We start from the raw sequence: 22,888 nt of genomic DNA, 5'->3' as shown, positions 1-22,888 counted from the left end.
GGTTCCGAATGAGACGTACTGTGAATTCTCTTGCTTCCTGAGCAGAAGCGAAGCAGTTGTCTGTTCAGTTTACCTGGTCCGGACAACGTGGACTAATGCGGTTGACTGTCGACTTGGCCTCTGAAATGGCCGAGCAAGCCACTCGATTCAGGGCAAGTAGGAATGGGCAATAAATGCTGGCACACCCACATCCCCATGAAATAATAAATTAGAAAAACCTTTGAAGGACAGTGAAGCCAATTGTAGAAAATGGGGTATAATATAGAGGATACTGCAGGGCGATTCCTACAGACTACAAGTAAGGAATTAATTATAACACAAGACTCCTAAATACAAACAGTGAGACAATTTATTTTGATCTCAGTACAGAAATTTTCTAACTTGGAGCTTCAAATTGCTGCAAATCAAGACAGAAACAAATCACAATTCCTCCTTAGCCGTGATTACATTTTTACAAGAAGCACAATCAAAATTGCACTCCCATCTTCCCGTTGCTCCAATTGGAAACGGATTCTGGTTTGGTTAAAAAAATGGGAACAGCTGTCGAGTGTGCCCACATCAATCTGAAGCTTCTTGGAGCTCACCTTCAAGAAGTCTGCATTAAAAGAGACCCTTGCATTTATATAGTGACTTTAATGGCCTCCAATCATCCCAACGCACTTTTACAGCCAGTGGACTATTTTTTGGAGCATAGTCGCTGTCACAAACAGCAAGGACCAGATCATCTGTTTTAGGTGGAGGTTACCCTCCACTGTTGGTAACAGAATCGCAAATTCGACAAATATTCAAATAAAAAGATTTCACCTGTACTTTTTAAAAAATAAAGGGACTAAAAGCTGTCCTGCCATCTCATCCGGGGCATTCAAATTTGAGGCAGGCCAAGGGCACTTTCCCAGCTAGCAGACCGCTTCACAACTGCACCCTCGCATGCTCAGGCTGGTCTTCTTGAACACATTCGGATTGCGCAAATGTGGAGGAAGAAAGAGATGGGGCGGAGGAGCTGCAACCAGCTGCTTTAACCAGGGATTAGAATTATAGGCCCACATCACAATGGGTCTCAAATGACACCCAAAGTATGCAGAACTTCATCAGCAGAGTTTACCGTTGGATTAAAACTCTTAAAAGAGAAGCGGGAGGAATTTCAACCTAAAAATCGTTAAACATCCTGGGGCAGTATAATGTATGTAATGACAAAAAAAGATAGCTCGTCACAGAGTACGCCTGTATGCATAGGTCAACTGCAAATTGCCAAAAACATATATGCATCGAAGTTCCACATTGTACAGAATCACTGTTTTAAACCTGCCACTCACTATTCAGGAGGATTAAAAAAATAACAAAAGACACCAGGCATTTCAGGTCAGGTACCTATCTAACTGTCTCTTAATGAACCTCCCTCGCTCAGCTTTGCTACAAAGGAATTAAAACGGTATTCACACAATTGTCACATTTCTTTTGACCAATCAATGCATCAATGCCTTAGAAGATCCAATTCAATTCCAGATTGAAGTGCACTCGTTTCGCTAAAGTATGCTGGAGACCGAGAGGGCTCTGTGGAAGAAACGAGAGATTTACACCCAGGTATCTGGGAGGGAGAGAAGGCAGCCGAGCTGCAAAATGAGGGGAATTCAAAGGGAAGGAACATTGAGCTGTAACGGTCAACAGATACTCTGCAGATACTTTAAATCGGGAGTAACTGGAGGATGTCCACATTAACCAGAAATGTAGAGAGGATATTTCCCAGAAGCAATGACTCGTCACTTGACTACTCTGAGTGGAAGTTGGCTCTGGAATTAAACATCCCACTCAACCAGCTGCCAGCCATTTGTTAATTAAGATTGAATTGATTCTTTTTCCGACTTTACCAGGGACGGGATTTTACAGCCGTTGCCATCAGCGGGATCTTCCAGCCCAGCCGATGGCAGCCCCCGACCTTGGCAGGTCCCCTGGCAGCGGAGGGTGCAAAGAATAGAAAACCCTGCTGACAATGGTGGGAGTGGGAAGAACCCCCCCCCCCGCCCCAGCCAATGTGAGGCCACCACCACCGAACATGCCATTTGGGAGGGGGGGGGGGATCCGCCCTAAATTACTGAGCACAGTCAACACACCTGTAAGAGCTGGGATGACAGCATCATACGGTACAGGAAGTGGCCATTCGGCCCATCGTGCCAGTGCCAGCTCTTTGCGAGACCTATGCAATTGGTCCCACACACCCCCTGCAAATCTCCTGAGTGCAGAGCCAATTCCTTTGAAAGTTACCAATGAATCTGCCTCGAACACTCTCCTTCAGCAATGCATAATCACTAACCACGGAAAAACACAGGGGAAATACAGAAGAGAGAATAGTAAAAGCTTCTTGGAGCCAAGTACCACAGAGTTGGACAGTAATGTGATCTAGTATTACAAGTTTATTATTCCCCCCCCCCCCCCCCCCCCCAACCGTAATGCATTATTAATCCATTAATAACTATAAACAATATGTTACTACAGCACCTTTGAGAAAATAACAGGAATAATAAATACAAGATGTGAAACTCAGAAGTCAGTGTCCGAGGCGGGCGTGTGGTCACGTTTCTGCTGCATCATCGATTCAGTTTCTTGATGAGATCTTCCAGCTTCATCGCGAGTTTCAAGTCGCCCTGTACCCGGATCCGTCCACTCATGTAGGCAGAAAAGGGTTTCAAGACCCCCGAGAACAAGGACTGCATGGTGTCTTCTGTCACTTCCAGGGTGACATCGGGATCTCCTTCCGGCATCCCATAGCCCGCCATGCCAGATTCTGAAAGTTAATGAGAGATGGCTGTAGATGGCCACAAACGAATCTCAACATCTCGTTTTGTTAAGATTATTTTTGATTAGAGAATATAAGCGCTGGACAATTTATAGCATTAAGCACTCTCCGGTCACATATATAAAGAGCAGACTGTCTGAGCCCCAACCTTCAAAGGATATCTTACTCAACCTTCAAGCACGCCGTTGTTGGATTTTTCTAAAATCTAATTATCTTACAAAAGTATATTTTTAACTTCATGTTGCTGTCTGTATTTTTTCCTTAATTGGTTTTCATGTTGACTTACTGGTCTGACTAATCTAGCAAAGGCCCCACTTTTTGCTGAATCCCTCGCTGAACTCGGACGCTGATGGCGGTGTTAATCGTGGGTCTTCTTGAACCGCTATGGTCCTTAAAATTGTATCCTAAAAATTCAGCATGAAATTCTTAAGAGACATGCGGTCTCAGCTTTTCATCTTGGGACCAATCAGGACAGATGAAAGAATGCCAAATTTCAAAGAGGGCAACAGAGACAAGCAAAAGGATGCTGATTGGTTGACAAGTCAATGCAAGCTCACTTTGATTGGTTCAGGCGTTGCCGTGGAGAGTGCAGCAAGGAACTATTGCCCAATGTTTTTAATTCAAAAAAAGGCACAATGCCTGGGCATGGTCCTTTTGCCTGCAGCAAACAGGTCCCTCCATATGAAAATGCATGTAGCTTTTAGCACATGTAAATGAACCACATTGCCAGCCAGACTGAGGATCTAAAATTGCTTGTTAGTGTAACACTTGGGATTGTTCAGCATGCTCTGTCTAACTGTCGAATTGAACCTAACGTTATGTCCTGAATTTTGCAAGCGCAGGCTGGATCAGCAAGGTCAGTACTCTGCTTATTGTGACAACCAAAAGGATGTGCTGTTTGATGCGATCCACATCCGTCCTGATATGTGCAAGAGAAAAGCTTCGATTGAGTGTCTCTTTTTTCAGCAACGCTCATGTTGCAAACTACCAAGCTGCAATGTGAATTGCTGATTGGTTGGCAAGCCAATGCCGATTGGTTGGCAAGACCACGTTGATTGGTCTAGGCCTTGGCAAGGAGAGTGCAGCAGGGAACTATTGCCCCAATGTTTTTAATTCAAAAAAGGCACAATGGCACAGTGGTTAGCACTGCTGCAGAATTTAGCTTAAGTGACTCATTATCAATTTAACACTAGTTGCGTTCCAACAAGTGAGTCAATTACACTCTTCAAAATAGTGCACGAAAATACAATCTTTTCCTTTCAATGAAAAACAAGTTCACCATTACCTTTATACAAAGCTGCATTACACAATACAAATGGAGAAACATTTGGCTCACCTTTGCTGAGGTCCAGATAATATAAATTCTGAGTTCCATCCTTTTGGTTCACAGTGAAAAGGTAACAGGCACCAATCTGTCTCACAAGGTCTTCCGAAAGGAACACCTTCACTTTAGAAAGTATCCAGTCCGGATTGATAAGGTCGCTCTCGGCTTCTTCAGACGCAGATTCTTCAGATGAGGTGTGGACATTGGCTATAAGAAAGTCAAACAGCACTTCAGAGAGATTGCTTGTCTGGTTAAGGGAGAATTCAATTTACAGATTTTCCATCTTCCCCAAGTGAGCTCATCCAAAACTCTTCTGCCCACACGCAAGTCCTGTTCACCCATGTCGCCCCTGTGCTCATTGATCTACAGAAGGCGGCACACAGGCACAGTGGTTAGCACAGCTGTCTCATAGCGTCAGGGACCCGGGTCTGTGAGGAGTTTGCACATTCTTCCCGGGTCTGCGTGGGTTTCCTCTGGGTGCTCCGGTTTCCTCCCACAGTCCAATGGTGTGGATTGGCTATGCTAAATTGTCTTTAGGTAGGGCTACAGGGATAGGGTAAGAGCCTAGATGGGATACTCTTTCAGAAGGGCAGTGCTGACTCTATGGGCCGAATGGCCTCCTTCTGCACTGCAGGGATTCTATGATAAGCTTTTAGTCCAGCAATGCCTCAAACTTAAAAATTCTCATCCTCATATTCAATTCACCCCTTGGCCCTTCCTCCACCGCCCTTACTTTTTAGCCTCCTCCAGCTCTAGACCCGTCCAAGGCCTCTGCATCCTCCACCTTTTGTGCATCCTCGATTTTCTTGGATCTTCACTTTCAGATGTTTAAGCCCCAAGCTCTAGGACTCCCTCCCTCAAACTCTCACCCTCTTTCTCCTCCTTTAGTCACTTCTTAAAACCAATCTCTGCTGTCGGTCACCTGCCCCAATATTTCTTTGTGAGGCGAGTAGTCACGTTTTTGTCTATTAACACTCCTGTGAATTTTTGCTCCACTGAAGGTGCTGTGCAAGGGCTCACCTTCACTTTCACTGGAATGTAACGAAGGCTGTTCCAATTGCGGAGGGCTTCTGTTTTGCAGAATTTGTGCAGCTAACTTGCGTAAAGGGGCAGGAAGCTTGTTTAATCGAGTTCCGGGAGGAGGTTCCACGTCGTGGAGAATGTTTTCCGGTTGCTTTAACACCCGGTGCAAAATCAGGTCAACCCGCTGTACCTCCAGACCCCAGCGTTTGGTCTTGTGGTTAACCTCAACCTGCAATGGGAAAATCAGTCACAGCAAAATGAACTTGCGGCTTTCAAGACCGTGTGCTCATGATTTAGACTCTTAAAGTAAACACACTCGTCTGTTTTAAGTTGCCTTTCCTGCGCTCCCCATCTTCTGTTGCCTCAGCGACAGCAACATTCCCTGGACACCCAGTGTTAGGCGATGGCTCACCCGGCTCTTTACCCGAAAGCTGGCATTCCCTACCTCTGTAATCTCCCCCAGCCCGACAACCCACCAGGGCCGCCACGCTCCTCCAAATCAGACATCCCTGGAGCTCACTGACTAAAAGGGTGGGTAGAGACAACATAGTATGCAGCAAGTCTGGGAGGGAGGATAGACAGTTGATAGGGCAAAAGTTGCACTCAGTGGAATGGGTTAAAGTGTGTCTGTTTCAATGCAGGGAGGGTCAGGAATAACGGAGATGAACTTAAGGAGCATGGATCAGTACTTGGAACTATGATGTTGTGGTCATTACGGAGACATGGATTTCACAGGGGCAGGAATGGTTGTTAGATGTTCCGGGGTTTAGATGTTTTCAGAAGAATAGGGAGGGAGGTAAAAGAGAAGGGGGAGTGGCACTGTTAATTAGGGAGTGCACCACAGCTGCAGAAAAGGAGGTAGTTGAGGAGGGTTTGTCTATTGAGTCGGTATGGGCGGAAGTCAGAAACAAGAAAGGAGCAATCACTTTATTGGGAGTTTTCTACAGACCCCCCAATAGCAGAGAGATAGAGGAACAGATTGGGCGGCAGATCTTGGAAAAGTGCAGAAGTAACAGAGTTGTTGTCATGGGTGACTTCAACTTCCCTAATATTGACTGTAACCTCCTTAGTGCAAATGGTTTGGATGGAGCAGATTTTGTCAGGTGTGTACAGGAAGGATTTCTGACTCAATATGTAGATAGGCCGACTAGGGGGGAGGCCATATTGGACTTGGTGTTCGGCAACGAACCAGGCCAGGTGTCAGATGACTCGATGGGAGAGCATTTCGGTGACAGTGACCACAACTCCTTGACCTTTACCATAGTCATGGAGCGGGATAGGAACAGACAGGATTGGAAGGTATGTAATTGGGGGAGGGGAAATTATACTGCTATTAGACAAAAGCTGAGGAGCATAAAGTGGGAACAATTGTTCTTGGGGAAATGCACAACAGTAATGTGAGAGTTGTTTAAGGAGCACTTGCTACGAGTGCTGAATAGTTTTGTCCCACTGAGATGAGGAAGGAATGATAAGGTGAAGGAACTTTGGATGACAAGAGAAGTGGAGCTTCTGGTCAAGAGGAAGAAGGAAGCTTACGCAAGGTTGAGGAAGCAAGGATCTGACTTGGCTCTAGAGGGTTACAAGGTAGCCAGGAAGGAACTCAAAAATGGACTGAGGAGAGCTAGAAGCGGGCATGAAAAAGCCCTGGCAGGAAGGATTAGGGAAAACCCCAAGGCGTTCTACACTTAAGTGAGAAATAAGAGGATGATCAGAGTGAGAGTAGGGCCGATCAGGGATAGTGGAGGGAACTTGTTTCTGTCTGAGGAGATGGGGGGGAGGCCCTGAATGAATATTTTGCTTCAGTATTCACTAGAGAGAGGGACCTTGTTGCTCATGAGAACAGTGCGAACCAGGTTAATAGACTCGAACAGGTTGATATTAAGAAGGAGGATGTGCTGGAAATGTTGAAAAGCATCAGGATAGACAAGTCCCCTGGGCCTGACGGGATATACCCAAGGTTACTACGGGAAGCGAGGGAGGAGATTTCTGCGCCATTGGCTTTGATCTTTGCGTCCTCACTCTCCACTGGAATAGTACCGGATTACTGGAGGGAGGCGAATGTTGTTCCCCTATGCAAGAAAGGGAATAGGGAAATCCCTGGGAATTACAGACCCATCAGTCTTACGTCTGTGGTGAGCAAAATATTGGAAAGGATTATTTTGAAAAACATAGTTTGATTAAAGATAGTCAGCGTGGCTTTGAGAGGGGCAGATTATGTCTCACAAGCCTCATTGAATTCTTTGAGGATGTGACGAGACACATTGATGAAGGTCGGGAAGTGGATGTGGTGTATATGGATTTCAGTAAGGCATTTGATAAGGTTCCCCATGGTAGGCTCATTCAGAAAGTTAGAGAAATTTGGGTACAGAATTGGCTGGCCAAAAATAGACAGCGAGTGGTAGTGGATGGAAAGTATTCCGCCTGGAGGTCGGTGACCAGTGGTGTCCCGCAAGGATCTGTTCTGGGACTTTTGCTCTTTGTGGTTTTTATAAATGACTTGGATGAGGAAGTGCAAGTGTGGGTTAGTAAGTTTGCCGATGACACAAAGGTTGGTGGAGTTGTGGATAGTGTTGAGGGTTGTTGCAGGTTTCGACAGGACAGGATGCAGAGCTGGGCTGAGAAGTGGCAGATGGAGTTCAGCCTTGATAAATGTGAAGTGATTCATTTTGAAAGTTCGAATTTGAATGCTGAATACAGGGTTAAAGGAAGGATTCTTGGAAGTGTGCAGGAACAGAGGGATCTTGGGGTCCACGTACATAGATCCCTCAAAGTTGCCACCCAGGTTGATAGTGTTGTTAAGAAGGCGTAGGGTGTGTTGGCTTTCATTAACAGGGAGATTGAGTTTAAGAGCCGTGAGGTTTTGCTGCAGCTTTATAAAATCCCAGTTAGCCAACACTTGGAATATTGTGTCCAGTTCTGGTCACCACATTATAGGAAGGATGTGGATGCTTTGGAGAGGGTACAGAGATTTACCAAGATGCTGTCTGGACTGGAGGGCATATCTTATGAAGAAAGGTTGAGGGAGCTCGGGCTTTTCTCACTGGAGCGAAGAAGGCAGAGAGGTGACTTGATAGAGGTGTACAAGGTGATGAGAGGCATGGATAGAGAGGATAGCCAGAGACTTTTCCCCAGGGTGGAAATGGCTGTCATGAGGGGACATAATTTTAAGGTGATTGGAGGAAGGATAGGGGAGATGTCAGAGGTCGGTTCTTTACAGAGAGTGGTGGTTGTGTGGAGTCAGAGTCATTAGGGACATTTAAGCGACTCTTGGACAGGCACATGGACAGCAGTAAATTGAAGGGGTGTAGGTTAGGTTGATCTTAGATTAGGATAAATGGTTGGCACAACATCATGGGCTGAAGGGCCTGTACTGTGCTGTTCTATGACTTGCATTGCCCCGCCACTAGCAGCTGTTGTTTTCACAGGCACCGAGGTCACAATTTAGCAGTGCAATTCTAACAGCAGGAGGCGCTGTGATACAATGGGCTGCGAGGCTGCTGGGCCGCAACATTTACAGCCCCATTATCAGCGTTTGACACAACAGCCAAAATAAAAAGAGACATCATACTCACCACTAGATGCTCCCCGATTTTACTCTTGTCTGCCTGGATTTTTGCCAGCGATCTCTTATGCAGCATGTGTACCATCGCTTTCTGGGTAGTGAATGACGTGGCGCTGTCGATATCCTCCACTGCTGCCACAGAGAGGACTGGATTCCAGATGTGGTGGTGGACCTCTGCACCCATAACGATCACAGCCCCATCTTTACTTAGTGCCTGTGTGAAAGAAATAAAAGTTTACTCTTCCTTCCCCGAGCTGTACTGTGATGTGGTGATGCCGGTGTTGGACTGGGATGGGCACAGTAAGGGGTCTTACAACACCAAGTTAAAGTCCAACAGGTTTTTTCTGAATCACTAGCTTTCGGAGCACTGCTCCTTCCTCACCTGAGCAGTGCTCCGAAAGCTAGTGATTCGAAACAAATCTGTTGGACTTTAACCTGGTATTGTAAGACTGAGCTGTACTGTGACATTAGACATTTGTGTCTCTTAATAATGGGAGTGATAAGAAAAAAAATTAGAATCCCATATTTCAAATATATTGATTACTAAAAAAAAGGTGCGCCTGGTAAACAATTTTATCCTGGTACACATCTCTGCTACACTTCAAAATGGCGCACTCAACATTCCATGTCACAATTGAAAGAGATTTAGAGTACCCAATTCATTTTTTCCAATTGAGGGGCAATTTAGCGTGGCCAATCCACCTACCCTGCACATCTTTGGGTTGTGGGGGCGAAACCCACGCAAACACGGGGAGAACGTGCAAACGCACAGTGACCCAGAGCCAGGATCGAACCTGGGACAATTGAAAGAGAAGTATCAGGAAATCAAGGAACTCGCGGTGTTTTGATTGATCTCTGGACGAACTCAGCCACAGATTGAATAGGATGGGCCCACAATCTCTGGAATTTAGGAGAATATGGGGCGACTACCATAGAAATATTGCGGGGGGGGGGGGGGTGCGCGCGCAGAAAATCACCATTCGCCCCATCCTGTATTCACCAGCCCAAAAAAAAAGAGGAAGCTAACTTCTCTTCTTAATTCCACTGACCAGCACCCGGTCCTCAGCCTCACAGTTTACAATAAAATGCATTGAAATGTGAACACTGAAAGTTGTAAAATTCTCAGAACGTCCTGACAGGGTAGATGGTGAAAGGCTGCTTTCCCCCTGGCTGGATAGTCTAGGACGGGGGAGTCATGGTCACAGGGTAAGCGGTCGACCATTTCAGACTGGGATAAGGCGAAATTCTTCGGAGGCTTGTGAATGTTTGGAATTCTCCACCTCTGAGGATGTTTAATCGTTGAGTATATTCAAGGTGAGGGCAGCACGGTGGCGCAGTGGGTTAGCTCTGCTGACTCACGGCGCCGAGGACCCAGTTTCTATCCTGGCTCTGGGTCACTGTCCGTGTGGAGTTTGCACATTCTCCCTGCGTCTGCGTGGGTTTCGCCCCCACAACCCAAAGATGTGCAGGGTAGGTGGATTGGACACGCTAAATTGCCCCTCAATTTGGAAAAAATGAATTGGGTACTCTAAATTTAAAATTAAAAAAAAAGAGTATATTCAAGATAGATTTTTGGACTCTATGATAATCAAGGGTTTAATGGAGATTGGACAGAAAAGTGAAGTTGAGATTGAAGGGATGGTTGTATTGGATGGTGGTGCTGGCTTGACAGGCTCTGTGGTCTCCTCCGGCTCCTGCTTTTGTTGTTATTATATTCACACTATTTTATCTGTTACCAGGCTCCTAAACGACCCTCTTATAGACTGATCTGATCTCTTCACCCATCTTCTCTACTGAGTAGTAATACACTCCACCCGATGCTTCACCCGATGCCTGTGTCTCTGTATTTACATTGTGTATTTTATGTTTGCCCTATTATGTATTTTCTTTTTCTGTACGGAATTATCTGTCTGAACTGTACGCAGAACAGTTCTTTTCACTGTACCTCGGTACACGTGACAATAAACAAATTAAACCACTTAACAGCAATTAGATGGTGGAGGCCACCTACAGTTTGACAGAAGAACAATGCTGATTTTTGGGTGTTATAATGTGCCTTTTCATATAAAACAATGTATTCTCTGGCAATATCCACCTCTTCAGGAGTCACAATATGCCTCAAACACAAAATTCCAGGCCACGCACATCAAAAACCGAGACATTTTATTGTAGTGTTTTTAGACGGTGGGAAGGATTTACAAGCAGTTACCAATCTAAAAAGAATCTGTAATTGAGCTCAGGAACTGCAATTAATCTCAAGGAACTAAACCTCACCACCTTAAAGGGACAGATCAAATGGTAAAAGACGGCATTCTTAACATTAAAATAAGCAAAACTCCCAACAGTCAAACAGGCTCTAAACGTTAATTGTTTTCTCCACCTATAGGTTCTGCCAGGGCTGCTGAGGTTTTCCAGCATTCTCTGCCATTCTCAACACGGTCAGTAAGCTGGTATAACGCTCCACTCCTTTAAAACAGGATATCCTCTGACTTGCCATGAGCAATACCATGGAAAATGTGCTGGTCACTCCAGGCTCCCGTGGAACTGTGCTCCCACGCGAGTGAGTCAATGCTGCCAGGAGAGGGGGGAAATTGGAGTAGGGGGTTGCAGTTGAAAGGAAAAAAAAAGATGAACTGCGATTGGGAGTTATTCCCAGGATTCTGTCTGGCGTTTAGACGTCGCTGTACACTGGGGCCACAACAACTTAAATCTGACTGCCGTTTGGGTGCTTAACTCACACTAGGCTACTTGTTTGTATGGTAGCATAGTGGTTAGCACAATTGCTTCACAGCTCCAGGGTCCCAGGTTCAATTGCCGGCCTGGGTCACTGTCTGTGCGGAGTCTGCACGTTCTCCCCCGTGTCTGCGTGGGTTTCCTCCGGGTGCTCCGGTTTCCTCCCACAGTCCAAAGATGTGCAGTTAGGTGGATTGGCCATGATAAATTGCCCTTAGTGTCCAAGATTGCCCTTAGTGTTGGATGGGGTTACTTGGTTATGGGGATAGGGTGGGGGTGTGGGCTTGGGTAGGATGCTCTTTCCAAGGGCCGGTGCAGACTCGATGGGCCCAATGGCCTCCTTCTGCACTGTAAATTCTATGAAATCTATCTGAACTGGGTCCCACGTAATTAACTGCACATTATCCTTCCAGAAAACAAAAAGTATGTCTACTTTAAGCTCTACTCGCAGAAGGCCCTGATGCCTGCTTCTTTACTGCCACAGGAGCCAGGCACCTTTCAATATCACACATAGGTGGGACACTAATCTATTTGGGTCTAGCGACATCTGACAAATTACGAACTTAGCGCAGGTATGTCGCACTGCACCGAGATCGACATTCTCATGGTCTGTTTACCAGGGACGCCATCGGCGGTCAAACCCGGGGCCTACAGACGTTCAGATCTCAGCAGAAACAGGAAAAGAGCATAAGGCAGCAAAGTCACCAAAGGCCAGGACCATAACGAGTTAATCCACAGTGTCAAGAAAACAAACAGAAAATAAAGAGAACTTTTCCACACATGTGGAAAAGGAAAACAATTTAAGACCCTGGAGGCAAAGGCAGTGGCCTGAATTCCACACTTTGAAGAACGTTTTAAGCTCCTCAAGCTGCTGTTCTTTGCCGGAGGACAAATAACGGCCGTGGACATCACCTGAAGCTTCGTTCCAGCATCATCGGTGGCTCCGGCCCCCCTCCCGGCAGAAGCAATTTTTTGCCATTTGGTTTGCGAAGGCCACCAACGGTAATTTAAATGCCTCAGATTTACCGTCTAGAAATCAGGGCTGAAAAGGTCACGTACCTCAAACGGTGTGATGGTGAAAGCTTTACTTCGGAGGTCAACCTTCTGCCACTGGTCAACAAAAGGCAACAAGAGGATTGTTCCAGGGCCTTTGGTGCCAATGATCCTTCCTAAGCGGAACACGACAAATCGCTCGTACTTTGGCACCGACTGCAGTTGCAAACAGAAACAGTGAGTGTTAGTGAGCACCAGTCCCCTCCATCCCACAGCACAAAGGCCCAGCAACTCAACGGCTCAGCCTAAGCTGCTCCTCAGCTGCAGCCCAGGTGAGCGGCTTGTTATTTACTGCAGGAAAACGGGGCAGTGCCATAGGATGCAATCCTCAAAACGCCAGGATGAGTCCTTGGAGTATCAAAGTAGGATTTTGATGCATCGATGACAACGAAAATCGCTGTAAACTAATGCCGTGAAAACAGCCACCAGATTTCCTGCCGTTGTTCAAGTTCCTGAAAATATGGCTGGGTGGGATATTGGAGGGCAGGGAAACTGTCCGGAGCGCAGGCGGGGTGGAAGCAGCAAATGCAGGAAGATTAACCTTCCCAATCTTTTGAGTGTTAGTTTCGCTCAGTGTTCTACCAGTCGCCATATTCTGATTCAGGCCTCATTCCAGCACTCGAACACACATTCTCGGCTGGCCCGCCAGTTGCAGCACTGAGCAAGTGCTGCATTGCTATTCAGATAACACGTTAAGCTAAGGCTCTTCTTTCCTAACTCAATGGTTGTGGTCAAAGTTAAACGATCCCATATCACTAATGAAGAGTAGGGAGTTCCATTGGAGGCTTGGCTAATATTCCTCCCTCAACTAACAATGTTTTCTGGTCTCAGTTTGGTTTTTGTTTGTGGGATCATTACTGCTCCCATTACACAGTGTTTGTATAAATATAAAAGTATGAATAAGGAGGAGTGGGCCACTCAACTCTTCGGGTTTACTCTGATTCAATAAGATCCACACAATCCCTACAGTGCACAAAGGGGCCATTCGGCCCTATGGGTCTGCACTGATCCTCTGAAAGAGCACCCTACCGAGGTCCCACTCTATTCCTGCAACCTTGACTTACTGTTCACGGCCAAGCCATCCAACCTGCACATCTTTGGACTGTGGGAGGAAACCCACGCAGACAGGCAAGTGAAAACTCCACAGTCAGTCACCCAAGGCCAAAATTGAACCTGGACCCCTGGCAATGGAAGGCAACAGTGCTAACCAGCATTCCAATCTCTGTCTTAAACGAGCCACCATTATTTTTAAACACTGACCTCTCTTTCTAGATTTCCCCCACACGAGGAAACATCCTTTCCACATTCACTTTGTCAGGTCCTCTCAGAATGTTATGTTTCAATCAAGCGTTTTCTGAACTCCAGTGGATAGAAGCCTAGCCTGTCCAACCTTGACTCATAAGGCCACCCACCCATTCCATGTATTAGTCTCGTAAATCCCCTCTGAACTGCTTCCAACGCTTTCTTATCCCTCCTTAAATAAGGTGACCAGTACTGCACATAGTACAGTTGTCTCACCAATGCCCTGTATAACTGAAGCACAACTTTCTCAACTCTTGTATTCAATCCCCCTTGATAATATTCTATTAGAGTTACTAATTATTTGATGCATGGGGAGAGATACAAGGCGATATCACGTTCGCTATTTTCCAATTTTACTTTAAAACTACACTTCTCTGCTATAATGAGGATTCCAGTACCACGGACAAACCTGATGGTATTCTTATTTCGTGACAACAAACATTTCCAGAATGAGCAGGCACTCTAATTAATTTTTTTCCGAACTGAGCTCACATTCGATCAAGCAATTCAACGCCGACAGGTAACCTAGGGCTTCCTACACTTTTAATTCTGCGACAGAAGGGGCCACCATAGGAAAAAGTACAGATTAGATTTGGCATTGTGCATTCCATACCTTTAGAACAAACCATCCTGTGATTGGAAAAGTGAAGACCACCAACAGAGAAACAAGGACAATCAGAATCCAGTTGCATATCAACTCTGGGCAACCCCGAGTATTGTCTGAAAGATGAAAGACAATAATTTTTTTTTAAAATAAGGAGAGCAGATTTAGACTGATCGATCAGGGTAAAATAGACAGCAATCTTTTTTTTTTTGCAAACTTTTAGGACACACATAAATTGTGATCTGTTGCATCATGACCAGACACATCGTTTGAAGAACTTGACTGTAAAGTTAGGGTGCTTACTCCGATTACTGGAATTATCTCGTTCATTAACATAGGACTTTCAGCCCCTTCAGTCTGTTCTTGTTCAATTAGATCATGGCTGATCTGTACCTCAATGTCACTTTCCTGCCTTTTGTTCGGTATCCCTTGATACCACGCCTAACAAAAATATAATGTTTGGTTTAAGAAAAGGGGTTTTAAAATAATGGTGATAATTGAGGATTGTTTAAAACTTGATTATTATTGCTTCCCTATAATCATACGTTTGGCAATAAATTACTTAGTCCATCTTAGCCTGAGCTACATTTTGTTGTTGAAAGGCGGATTTGTGGCTACAGTATTAGGGGAAAAAGCTGATCTGTACGCTAGATGAACCATATATTTCTTCTGTTGTCTACCCCAGCAGTAAAAGGGTGCATTGCTTGCACTGGACCAACACCACCCTAAGATGTTGTGTCAGCTGTGGCTCGATAGATACCTGTGAGGCATAAGGCTGTGGGTTCAAGTCTCACCCCAGGATTTGAGCACACAAATCAAGGCTGACACTTCAGTGCAGTACCGAGGAAGCGCTGCGGTGTTGGAGCTTGTGGGTGAGGTGTTAAACCAAGGTCTAGTCTCCTTTCAGGTGTATGGAAAAGATCCCACAGCACTATTTTTAAGAGTTGAGAAAGTTCACCCCAGTGTCCTTGCCAATATTTGCCCCTCAATCAACATACAAAATGAGACTATTTGCCGCTCATGGGAGCTCAATGTGCAAACTGGCTTCCTTTACTGCAATACCAGCCAGACATCTATAATACATCATTGGCTGCAAAGTAGCAATGGGATGCTCAATGGTCATGAAAGGTATTATTAAATGCAAGGCTTTTTTTTCCTCTATTTATTATGTCAGCTTTCAGCTCAAATGGAGGCATGGATTTGTCACTAGGATGTGATTCTTGCATTAAGCACAGGTAGATTGTTGGGATGAAAGCAAGAGTGTTATTGATTAACATTTATTACCAGCGCCAAATGCCAAATCCACTACAGCATTGAAATTGAATTGTGGGATAGCAACTATCTGCTATTTATGTTAATGTAAATGGATTAACAGTCACAGTTAGCTATGAGAGATTGAATAAACTGGGATTGTTCTCACTAGAGAGACGGGGTATAGATAGGGCGAATAGTTGGAGGCATTTTCCCAAGGCGGAAACGACAATTACAAGGGGGCACAAGTTCAAGGTGAGTGGGGTAGGTTCAGTGGAGATGCGCTGGGGAAGTTTTCCCCCCCCCCACAGAGAGTGGTGGTGGCCTGGAATGCACTGAGACAGATACATTAGCGACCGTTAAGATTTATCTGGATAGGCACATAAACAGATAGGGTATAGAAGGATACGGTCTAGATAGGGCACGTGATCGGCACAGGTTTGGGAGGGCTGAAGGTCCTGTTCCTGTGCTGTATTGGTCTTTGTTAATGTTTCAGACAAGTCATGAACATTTGAATATATCAGAGGTCTTCACCCAAAAAGTGGTAGATGTGTGTAACTTGCTGCTACAAGAACAGCTTTAAGGGAAGGCTAGGCAAATACATGAGAAGAGGAATAGAAGGTTCTGTTGATGGTGTTATAACAGAGGTGGGAGGTTGAGGTGCAGCAAAAATACTAGGGGGGGGGGGTTCCTACCGAAGAGCTTGTAATGCATGTTGGAATTGTGGCTTCATACAGTGATACAGCAGAGAAAGGGGACCGTTCAGCCCATCATGAATATACTGGCTCTTTGACTTTACTGTGCACTGGAGAAATCCACTTGACAACTTGACAAGCAGTACGTATGTTCCCCAACCGGAAACCATGGCTCAATCGCGAGATTGACTCCCAACTGAAGGACAGATCTGAGGTGTTCAAGTCAGACGACCCTGACCTATACAAGAAATCCAGGTACGACCTCCGCAAAGCCATCAGAGATGCCAAGAAGAATACCAAACCAAGCTAGAGTCACAGACTCTCGGCGATTGTGGCAAGGACTAAACAACATAATGGGCTACAAAGCGAAGCCGAGCAGCATCTCCGGCAGCAGCGCACCCCTCCCCGATGAACTCAATGCATTCTATGCTCGGTTCGAGCAGGTAACCAACAATCCGCTGTCGAGTGCCCCAGCAACCTATAACTCACCCATACCCACCATCACAGCTTTCGAAGTCAAATCAGTCTTCCTGAAAGTGAACCCTCAGAAGGCGACGGGCCCTGACGGGATCCCTGGTCGTGCATTCAGAGACTGCGCGGACCAGCTGGCAGAGGTGTTCGCGGACATCTTTAACCTGTCCCTACTCTACTCCGAGGTCCCCACCTGCTTCAAGAAGACCACCATCATACCGGTGCCAAACAAGAACCAGGCAACGTGCCTCAATGACTACCGTCCGGTGGCCCTGACTTCAGTCGTAATGAAGTGCTTCGAGAGGTTGATCATGAACCGTATCACCCCCATACTCCCAGAATGCCTTGATCCACTGCTATTGAAATGAAAATGAAAATCGCTTATTGTCACCAGTAGGCTTCAATGAAGTTACTGTGAAATGCCCCTAGTCGCCACATTCCGGCGCCTGTCCGGGGAGGCTGGTACGGGAATCGAACCGTGCTGCTGGCCTGCTTGGTCTGCTTTAAAAGCCAGCGATTTAGCCTGGTGAGCATACCGTTGCAACCAGACCACAGCAGACGCTATTTCCCTGGCCCTACATTCATCCCTAGAGCAACTCGACAACAAGGACTGCTACATCAGACTCCTATTTACTGACTACAGCTCCGCCTTCAACACCATAATCCCAGCCAAGCTCATATCAAAGCTCCAAACCTAGGACTTGGCTCCCCACTCTGCAACTGGATCCTCGATTTTCTGACCAATAGACCACAATCAGTAAGAATGAACAACACCTCCTCCACAATAGTCCTCAATACCGGGGCCCCGCAAGGCTGTGTACTTACCCCCCTACTCTACTCCCTGTACACATACGACAGCGTGGCAAAATATGGTTCAAATTTGCTGACGATACGACCATAGTGGGCCGGGTCTCGAATAACGATGAGTCAGAATACAGGAGGGAGATAGAGAACCTAGTGGAGTGGTGCAGCGACAACCATCTCTCCCTCAATGCCAGCAAAACAAAAGAGCTGGTCATTGACTTCAGGAAGTAAAGTACTGTATACACCCTGTCAGCATCAACGGGGCCAAGGTGCAGTTTCCAATTCCTAGGGGTGCACATCTCCAAAAATCTGTCCTGGTCCACCCACGTCGACGCTACCATCAAGAAAGCACAACAGCGCCTATACTTCCTCAGGAAACTAAGCAGATTTGGCATGTCCACATTAACCCTTACCAACTTTTACAGATGCACCATAGAAAGCATCCTATCGGGCTGCATCATGACCCGGTATGGCAACTGCTTGGCCCAGGACCGCAAGAAACTTCAGAGTCGTGAAGACCGCCCAGTCCATCACACGAACCTGCCTCCCATCCATTGACTCCATCTACACCTCCCGCTGCCTGGGGAAAGCGGGCAGCATAATCAAAGACCCCTCCCACCCGGCTTACTCAGTCTTCCAACTTCTTCCATCGGGCAGGAGATACAGAAGTCTGAGGACACGCATGAACAGACTCAAAAACAGCTTCTTCCCCACTGTTACCAGACTCCTAAATGACCCTCTTATGGACTGACCTGATTAACACTACACCGTGTGCTTCATCCGATGCCGGTGCTTATGTGGTTACATTGTATACCTTGTGTTGCCCTATTATGTATTTTCTTTTATTCCCTTTTCTTCCCATGTACTTAATGATCCGTTGAGCTGCTCAGTACACGTGACAATAAACAAATCCAATCCAATCTTTTTCACCATTGAACTAAGCTCGCCTTGCAATGAACAAACCAACAGAGACAGGTAAATAATCCGAGCGGAAATTTAGGCAATGGTAGCTGTGACTGAAAGCAAAAACAAGATCACACGCCTTGGTGTGTGTGATGTGGCTCAGGTGTAGAAGTCAAGTGATACCCATCAAGAACAGCAATGACTCATTTCAACTTCATAAACAAAGCCAAATTTCGGCATCTTACACTCTGAGATATAAACAACCTCAGTAAATGACACAGAAGTGGTTTGGTTCATTCTCTGACCTATTCTGAATCTGAGTAAAAGAAAAGTTAGACGAAGATGTCATGTCCCAGGCACAGTACTTGCTTGCAATAGGAGACCTGGGGAGCCGATTTTTAAAGCACCAACTCTTGTTGGTTAACAGTTCAGACGTTTAATTTTATAAAGCTAGTCAATGTATCAAAAAATTATAAAAACATACAGTTTTTAAACTGTCTTAGTTATGGAAAATGGGGCAGCACGGTGGCCTAGTGGTTAGCACAACCGCCTCACAGCGCTGAGGTCCCAGGTTCGATCCCGGCTCTGGGTCACTGTCCATGTGGAGTTTGCACATTCTCCCCGTGTCTGCGTGGGTTTCGCCCCCACAACCCAAAAATGTGCAGAGTAGGTGGATTGGCCACGCTAAATTGCCCCTTAATTGGAAAACATAATTGGGTAATCTAAATTTATTTTAAAAAAAGTTATGGAAAATGATTCATATTTATAATAAATTCTTATATATAACAAACCATGCATTTTCACTTCATTATTAAATGAGGAATATTCCAGTCATTGCTCCTTTTGCTATGCAGTTACCTGAACCACCAAACACTCCCCCTCTCCTTTAACACTGGACCCTCAGATTGCAAACCGCGGGTATCCTGGACCTTGAATATTCCCTGTCTCCTGACTCCAGAGCCCTGGGTCCCACCCCTAGTCCTGACCTCCCCTGATCCCTAGATCACCACCCCCCTCACGGATTCCAAAAACCACTGCACTGTCCTTCCCCACGACCCCTCAATCACCCCCAACTTCAGATCCAATGAATGTCCCTCTCCGCTCTCCCAACCCCCAGAGAAACCGCCCTGCCCCCTCAATCACCCAACACCCTCCCTCCAAACACACCTGCACCCTCCCCATCACCCGACACCCTCCCCCCCCCTCGTCACCCTCCCCCCTCCCTCCCCCCGTCACCCTCCCTTTCCCCCTCCCTTCTCCCCCCTCCGTTCCCCCCTCGTCACCCTCCCTTCTCCCCCCCTCGTCACCCTCCCTTCTCCCCCCTCCGTTCCCCCCTCGTCACCCTCCCTTCTCCCCCCCTCGTCACCCTCACTTCTCCCCCCCGTCACCCTCACTTCTCCCCCCCCCCCCGTCACCCTCCCTTCTCCCCCCCCCCCGTCACCCTCCCTTCTCCCCCCCCCGTCACCCTCCCTTCTCCCCCCCCCCGTCACCCTCCCTTCTCCCCCCCCCCGTCACCCTCCCTTCTCCCCCCCCCGTCACCCTCCCTTCTCCCCCCCCCCCCGTCACCCTCCCCCCCGTCACCCTCCCTTCTCCCCCCCCCCGTCACCCTCCCCCCCCCCGTCACCCTCCACCTTCTCCCCCCCCCCCGTCACCCTCCCTTCCCCCCTCGTCACCCTCCCTTCCCCCCTCGGTACCCCCTGCCCACTTCCCCATATCACACCCCCTTCCCCATATCACCCCCCTTCCCCCTCCCCCATATCACCCCCCTTCCCCCTCCCATATCAGCCCCCTCCCCATATCACCCCCCTTCTTCCCCCTCTCACCCCCTTCCCCCCATCACCCCCCCTTCTTCCCCTATCACCCCCCTCCCCCTATCACCCCCTCCCCTAATCACCCCCCTCTCCCCCTATCACCCCCCTTCCCCTAATCACCCCCCCTTCTTCCCCTATCACCCTTCCCCCCTATCAACCCCCCCCTTCTTCCCCCTATCACCCCCCCCCTCCCCCTATCACCCCCCCTTCTTCCCCCTATCACCCCCCCCCCCTATCACCCCCCCCCTTCTTCCCCCTATCACCCCCCCCCCCTTCTTCCCCCTATCACCCCCCCCTTCTTCCCCCTATCACCCCCCCCCCTTCTTTCCCCTATCACCCCCCCCTTCTTTCCCCTATCACACCCCCCCTTCTTCCCCTATCACCCCCCTTCTTCCCCCTATCACCCCCCCTTCTTCCCCCTATCACCCCCCCCCCTTCTTCCCCCTATCACCCCCCCCCCCTTCTTCCCTCTATCACCCCCCCCCTTCTTCCCTCTATCACCCCCCCTTCTTCCCCCTATCACCCCCCCCCCTTCTTCCCCCTATCACCCCCCCCCCCTTCTTCCCCCTATCACCCCCTTCCCCCCTATCAACCTCCCTTTCCCCCTATCACTCCCCATTCATCACCCCCCCCCGGGTATTTACCGGTTCGGAGGTCTCTGCGGGCCGGGCTGCCGCTCTGCTCCTCGCTGGGTTGTTCCGCTCGGGGGGTTTCCTCGCTGTTGGGGACCGGCTGATAACTCATCCTGCAGCGGCCCCCGGCCGGCTGCCCCCGCTCGGTGCCCGCTCCCCCCGGCCCCGGTTCTCGGCCCCGGTTCCCCCGCTCGGGGCCCGGCCGCACATTGTGACCTCCGCCGCCGCTGTCACCATCGCGCTGCCGACGAGACGCCGGGCGCGCCAAGAGGAAAGACCGGGCTGTGAACCCGAGAGCGCCCCTTGGAGCCTGGGAGGACTCATCAAACCCTCCCACTCTCCCACCTGGCCCAGGAGGCGGCTACTCGGCCCATTCTGCCTGGCCTGGCCCTTTGCAAGGACCATCCCTTTAGTCCCACTTTCCACAATCTGGATTTCCCCCTCATTTCCAAATGTACATCCAGTTTACTTTCAAAAGTTACTGTTGAATATACTTCTCTCAGCCTTTCCATAGAGTCATGAAGGCACAGGCCATTCTGTCCATTCAATCCACAGAGCAAACTAGCCAGCCCCATTCATTCACTCTATCCCTAATTTCCTGCAAACAATTATCCAGTTATCTTTTGAAATGATTGCTCAGCACCACTTCCACCAAAATCATAGACAACAAAGTCATTACCACTCTGAGTAACAAAGTTCTTCACCCTCCCCGTATCTATTGTCAAAACTTTAAATTAGTCCCTCCTATGCCACCAGCTAATGGGAACGGCTTTTCTTTAATGCTAAATTACTTTTAAAATTTTTTTTAGAGTACCCAATTAATTTTTTCCAATTAAGGGGCAATTTAGTGTGGCCAATCCAACTAACCTGCACATTTTTGGGTTGTGGGGGCGAAACCCACGCAGATACGGGGAGAATGTGCAAACTCCGCACGGACAGTGACCCAGAACCGGGATCGAACCTGGGACCTCAGCGCCGTGAGGCGGTTGTGCTAACCACTAGGCCACCGGGCTGCCCCTAAATTACTATTTGATGCTAATATAGAGATGGCCACTTCAAATCAGCCAGGGGAGCTGGCAAGGGTTCCAGTGGCATTTGGGGTTGAGGTGAAGGTCAACAACATTTTAAAGGTAGTGTTGACAGCGGCTATAATACGGGACATGATATATGTTCCAAGGACCGGTTTCATTCAAGGAAGCCAGGAGCCGACATCTACTTCTATCAGATGCCAGGAAATTCCTTTCCCTGGGAATATATCCGATACGCGTTAATGTATACGTTGCCCACATGATCTTTTAGAAAACATCTGTTGCATGCATTTCCTGAATCTACTTTGTTAAACGCCATAGGATGCATGGGGAAAAAAGGGAAAAACAAAAAAAAATTCCCAAGCACAACTGTACAGATGATCATGAAATGAAATTAAAATCGCGTATTGTCACAAGTATGCTTCAAATGAAGTTACTGTGAAAAGCCCCTAGTCGCCACATTCCTGCGCCTGTTCGGGGAGGCTGGTACGGGAATTGAACAGTGCTGCTGGCCTGCTTTCAAAGCCAGCGATTTAGCCCTGTGCTAAACCAGCCCCTGGCAGGTTGGGTCAAAGCACTGCTCAAAAGTTTGCCAATAACAGTTTTGATGAACATAACTGTTTTATTCTTACTGAAAAAAGGTTAATTTTCACAGCAACCTGCTGGAAACTTATGCCAGACAGATGCGCCATCCTGGGTGGCACGGTGGAACTGGTTAGCACTACTGCCTCACAGCACTAGGGTGCGATTCCTTAAAAACAAAAGGTGTCAAAAGTGTTTTCAAAAGCGGAGGGATGAGGAGGGAAGGAACTGGAAGGAATAAAGACAAAAAGACAGCCACAAAGTCATTAGGGTAACACTTGAAGGAGGGCTACACTTTTAACAAAGGGTCTTACGCAAA

At 47.5% G+C, this 22,888-nt stretch overlaps 1 protein-coding gene across 3 annotated transcripts; it reads right to left on the bottom strand.

The window, feature by feature from the left end:
- Positions 1-331: 331 nt before the first annotated feature.
- stoml1 (stomatin (EPB72)-like 1) lies at positions 332-21,164 on the bottom strand. 3 transcript variants are annotated; one of them, XM_038784046.1, is made up of 7 exons: positions 20,972-21,160; positions 14,402-14,508; positions 12,493-12,642; positions 8,711-8,914; positions 5,136-5,367; positions 4,128-4,322; positions 332-2,779 (listed from the first exon to the last, which is right to left on the bottom strand). In XM_038784046.1, the coding sequence occupies exons 1-7, from the start codon at positions 21,069-21,071 to the stop codon at positions 2,583-2,585; spliced, it is 1,185 nt and encodes a 394-aa protein (XP_038639974.1). In that variant the 5' UTR covers positions 21,072-21,160; the 3' UTR covers positions 332-2,582. The 3 variants fall into 3 exon arrangements, with proteins under 3 accessions (XP_038639974.1, XP_038639975.1, XP_038639976.1); XM_038784048.1 differs by having other exon boundaries at positions 2,690-2,800; positions 20,972-21,162; XM_038784047.1 differs by lacking the exon at positions 12,493-12,642 and having other exon boundaries at positions 20,972-21,164.
- Between the last annotated feature and the right edge of the window lie 1,724 nt (positions 21,165-22,888).

Source organism: Scyliorhinus canicula, chromosome 24 (assembly GCF_902713615.1).
Source record: "Scyliorhinus canicula chromosome 24, sScyCan1.1, whole genome shotgun sequence".
Taxonomy (NCBI): Eukaryota; Metazoa; Chordata; class Chondrichthyes; order Carcharhiniformes; family Scyliorhinidae; genus Scyliorhinus; species Scyliorhinus canicula.
This window is presented reverse-complemented; position numbering and strand designations above follow the sequence as displayed.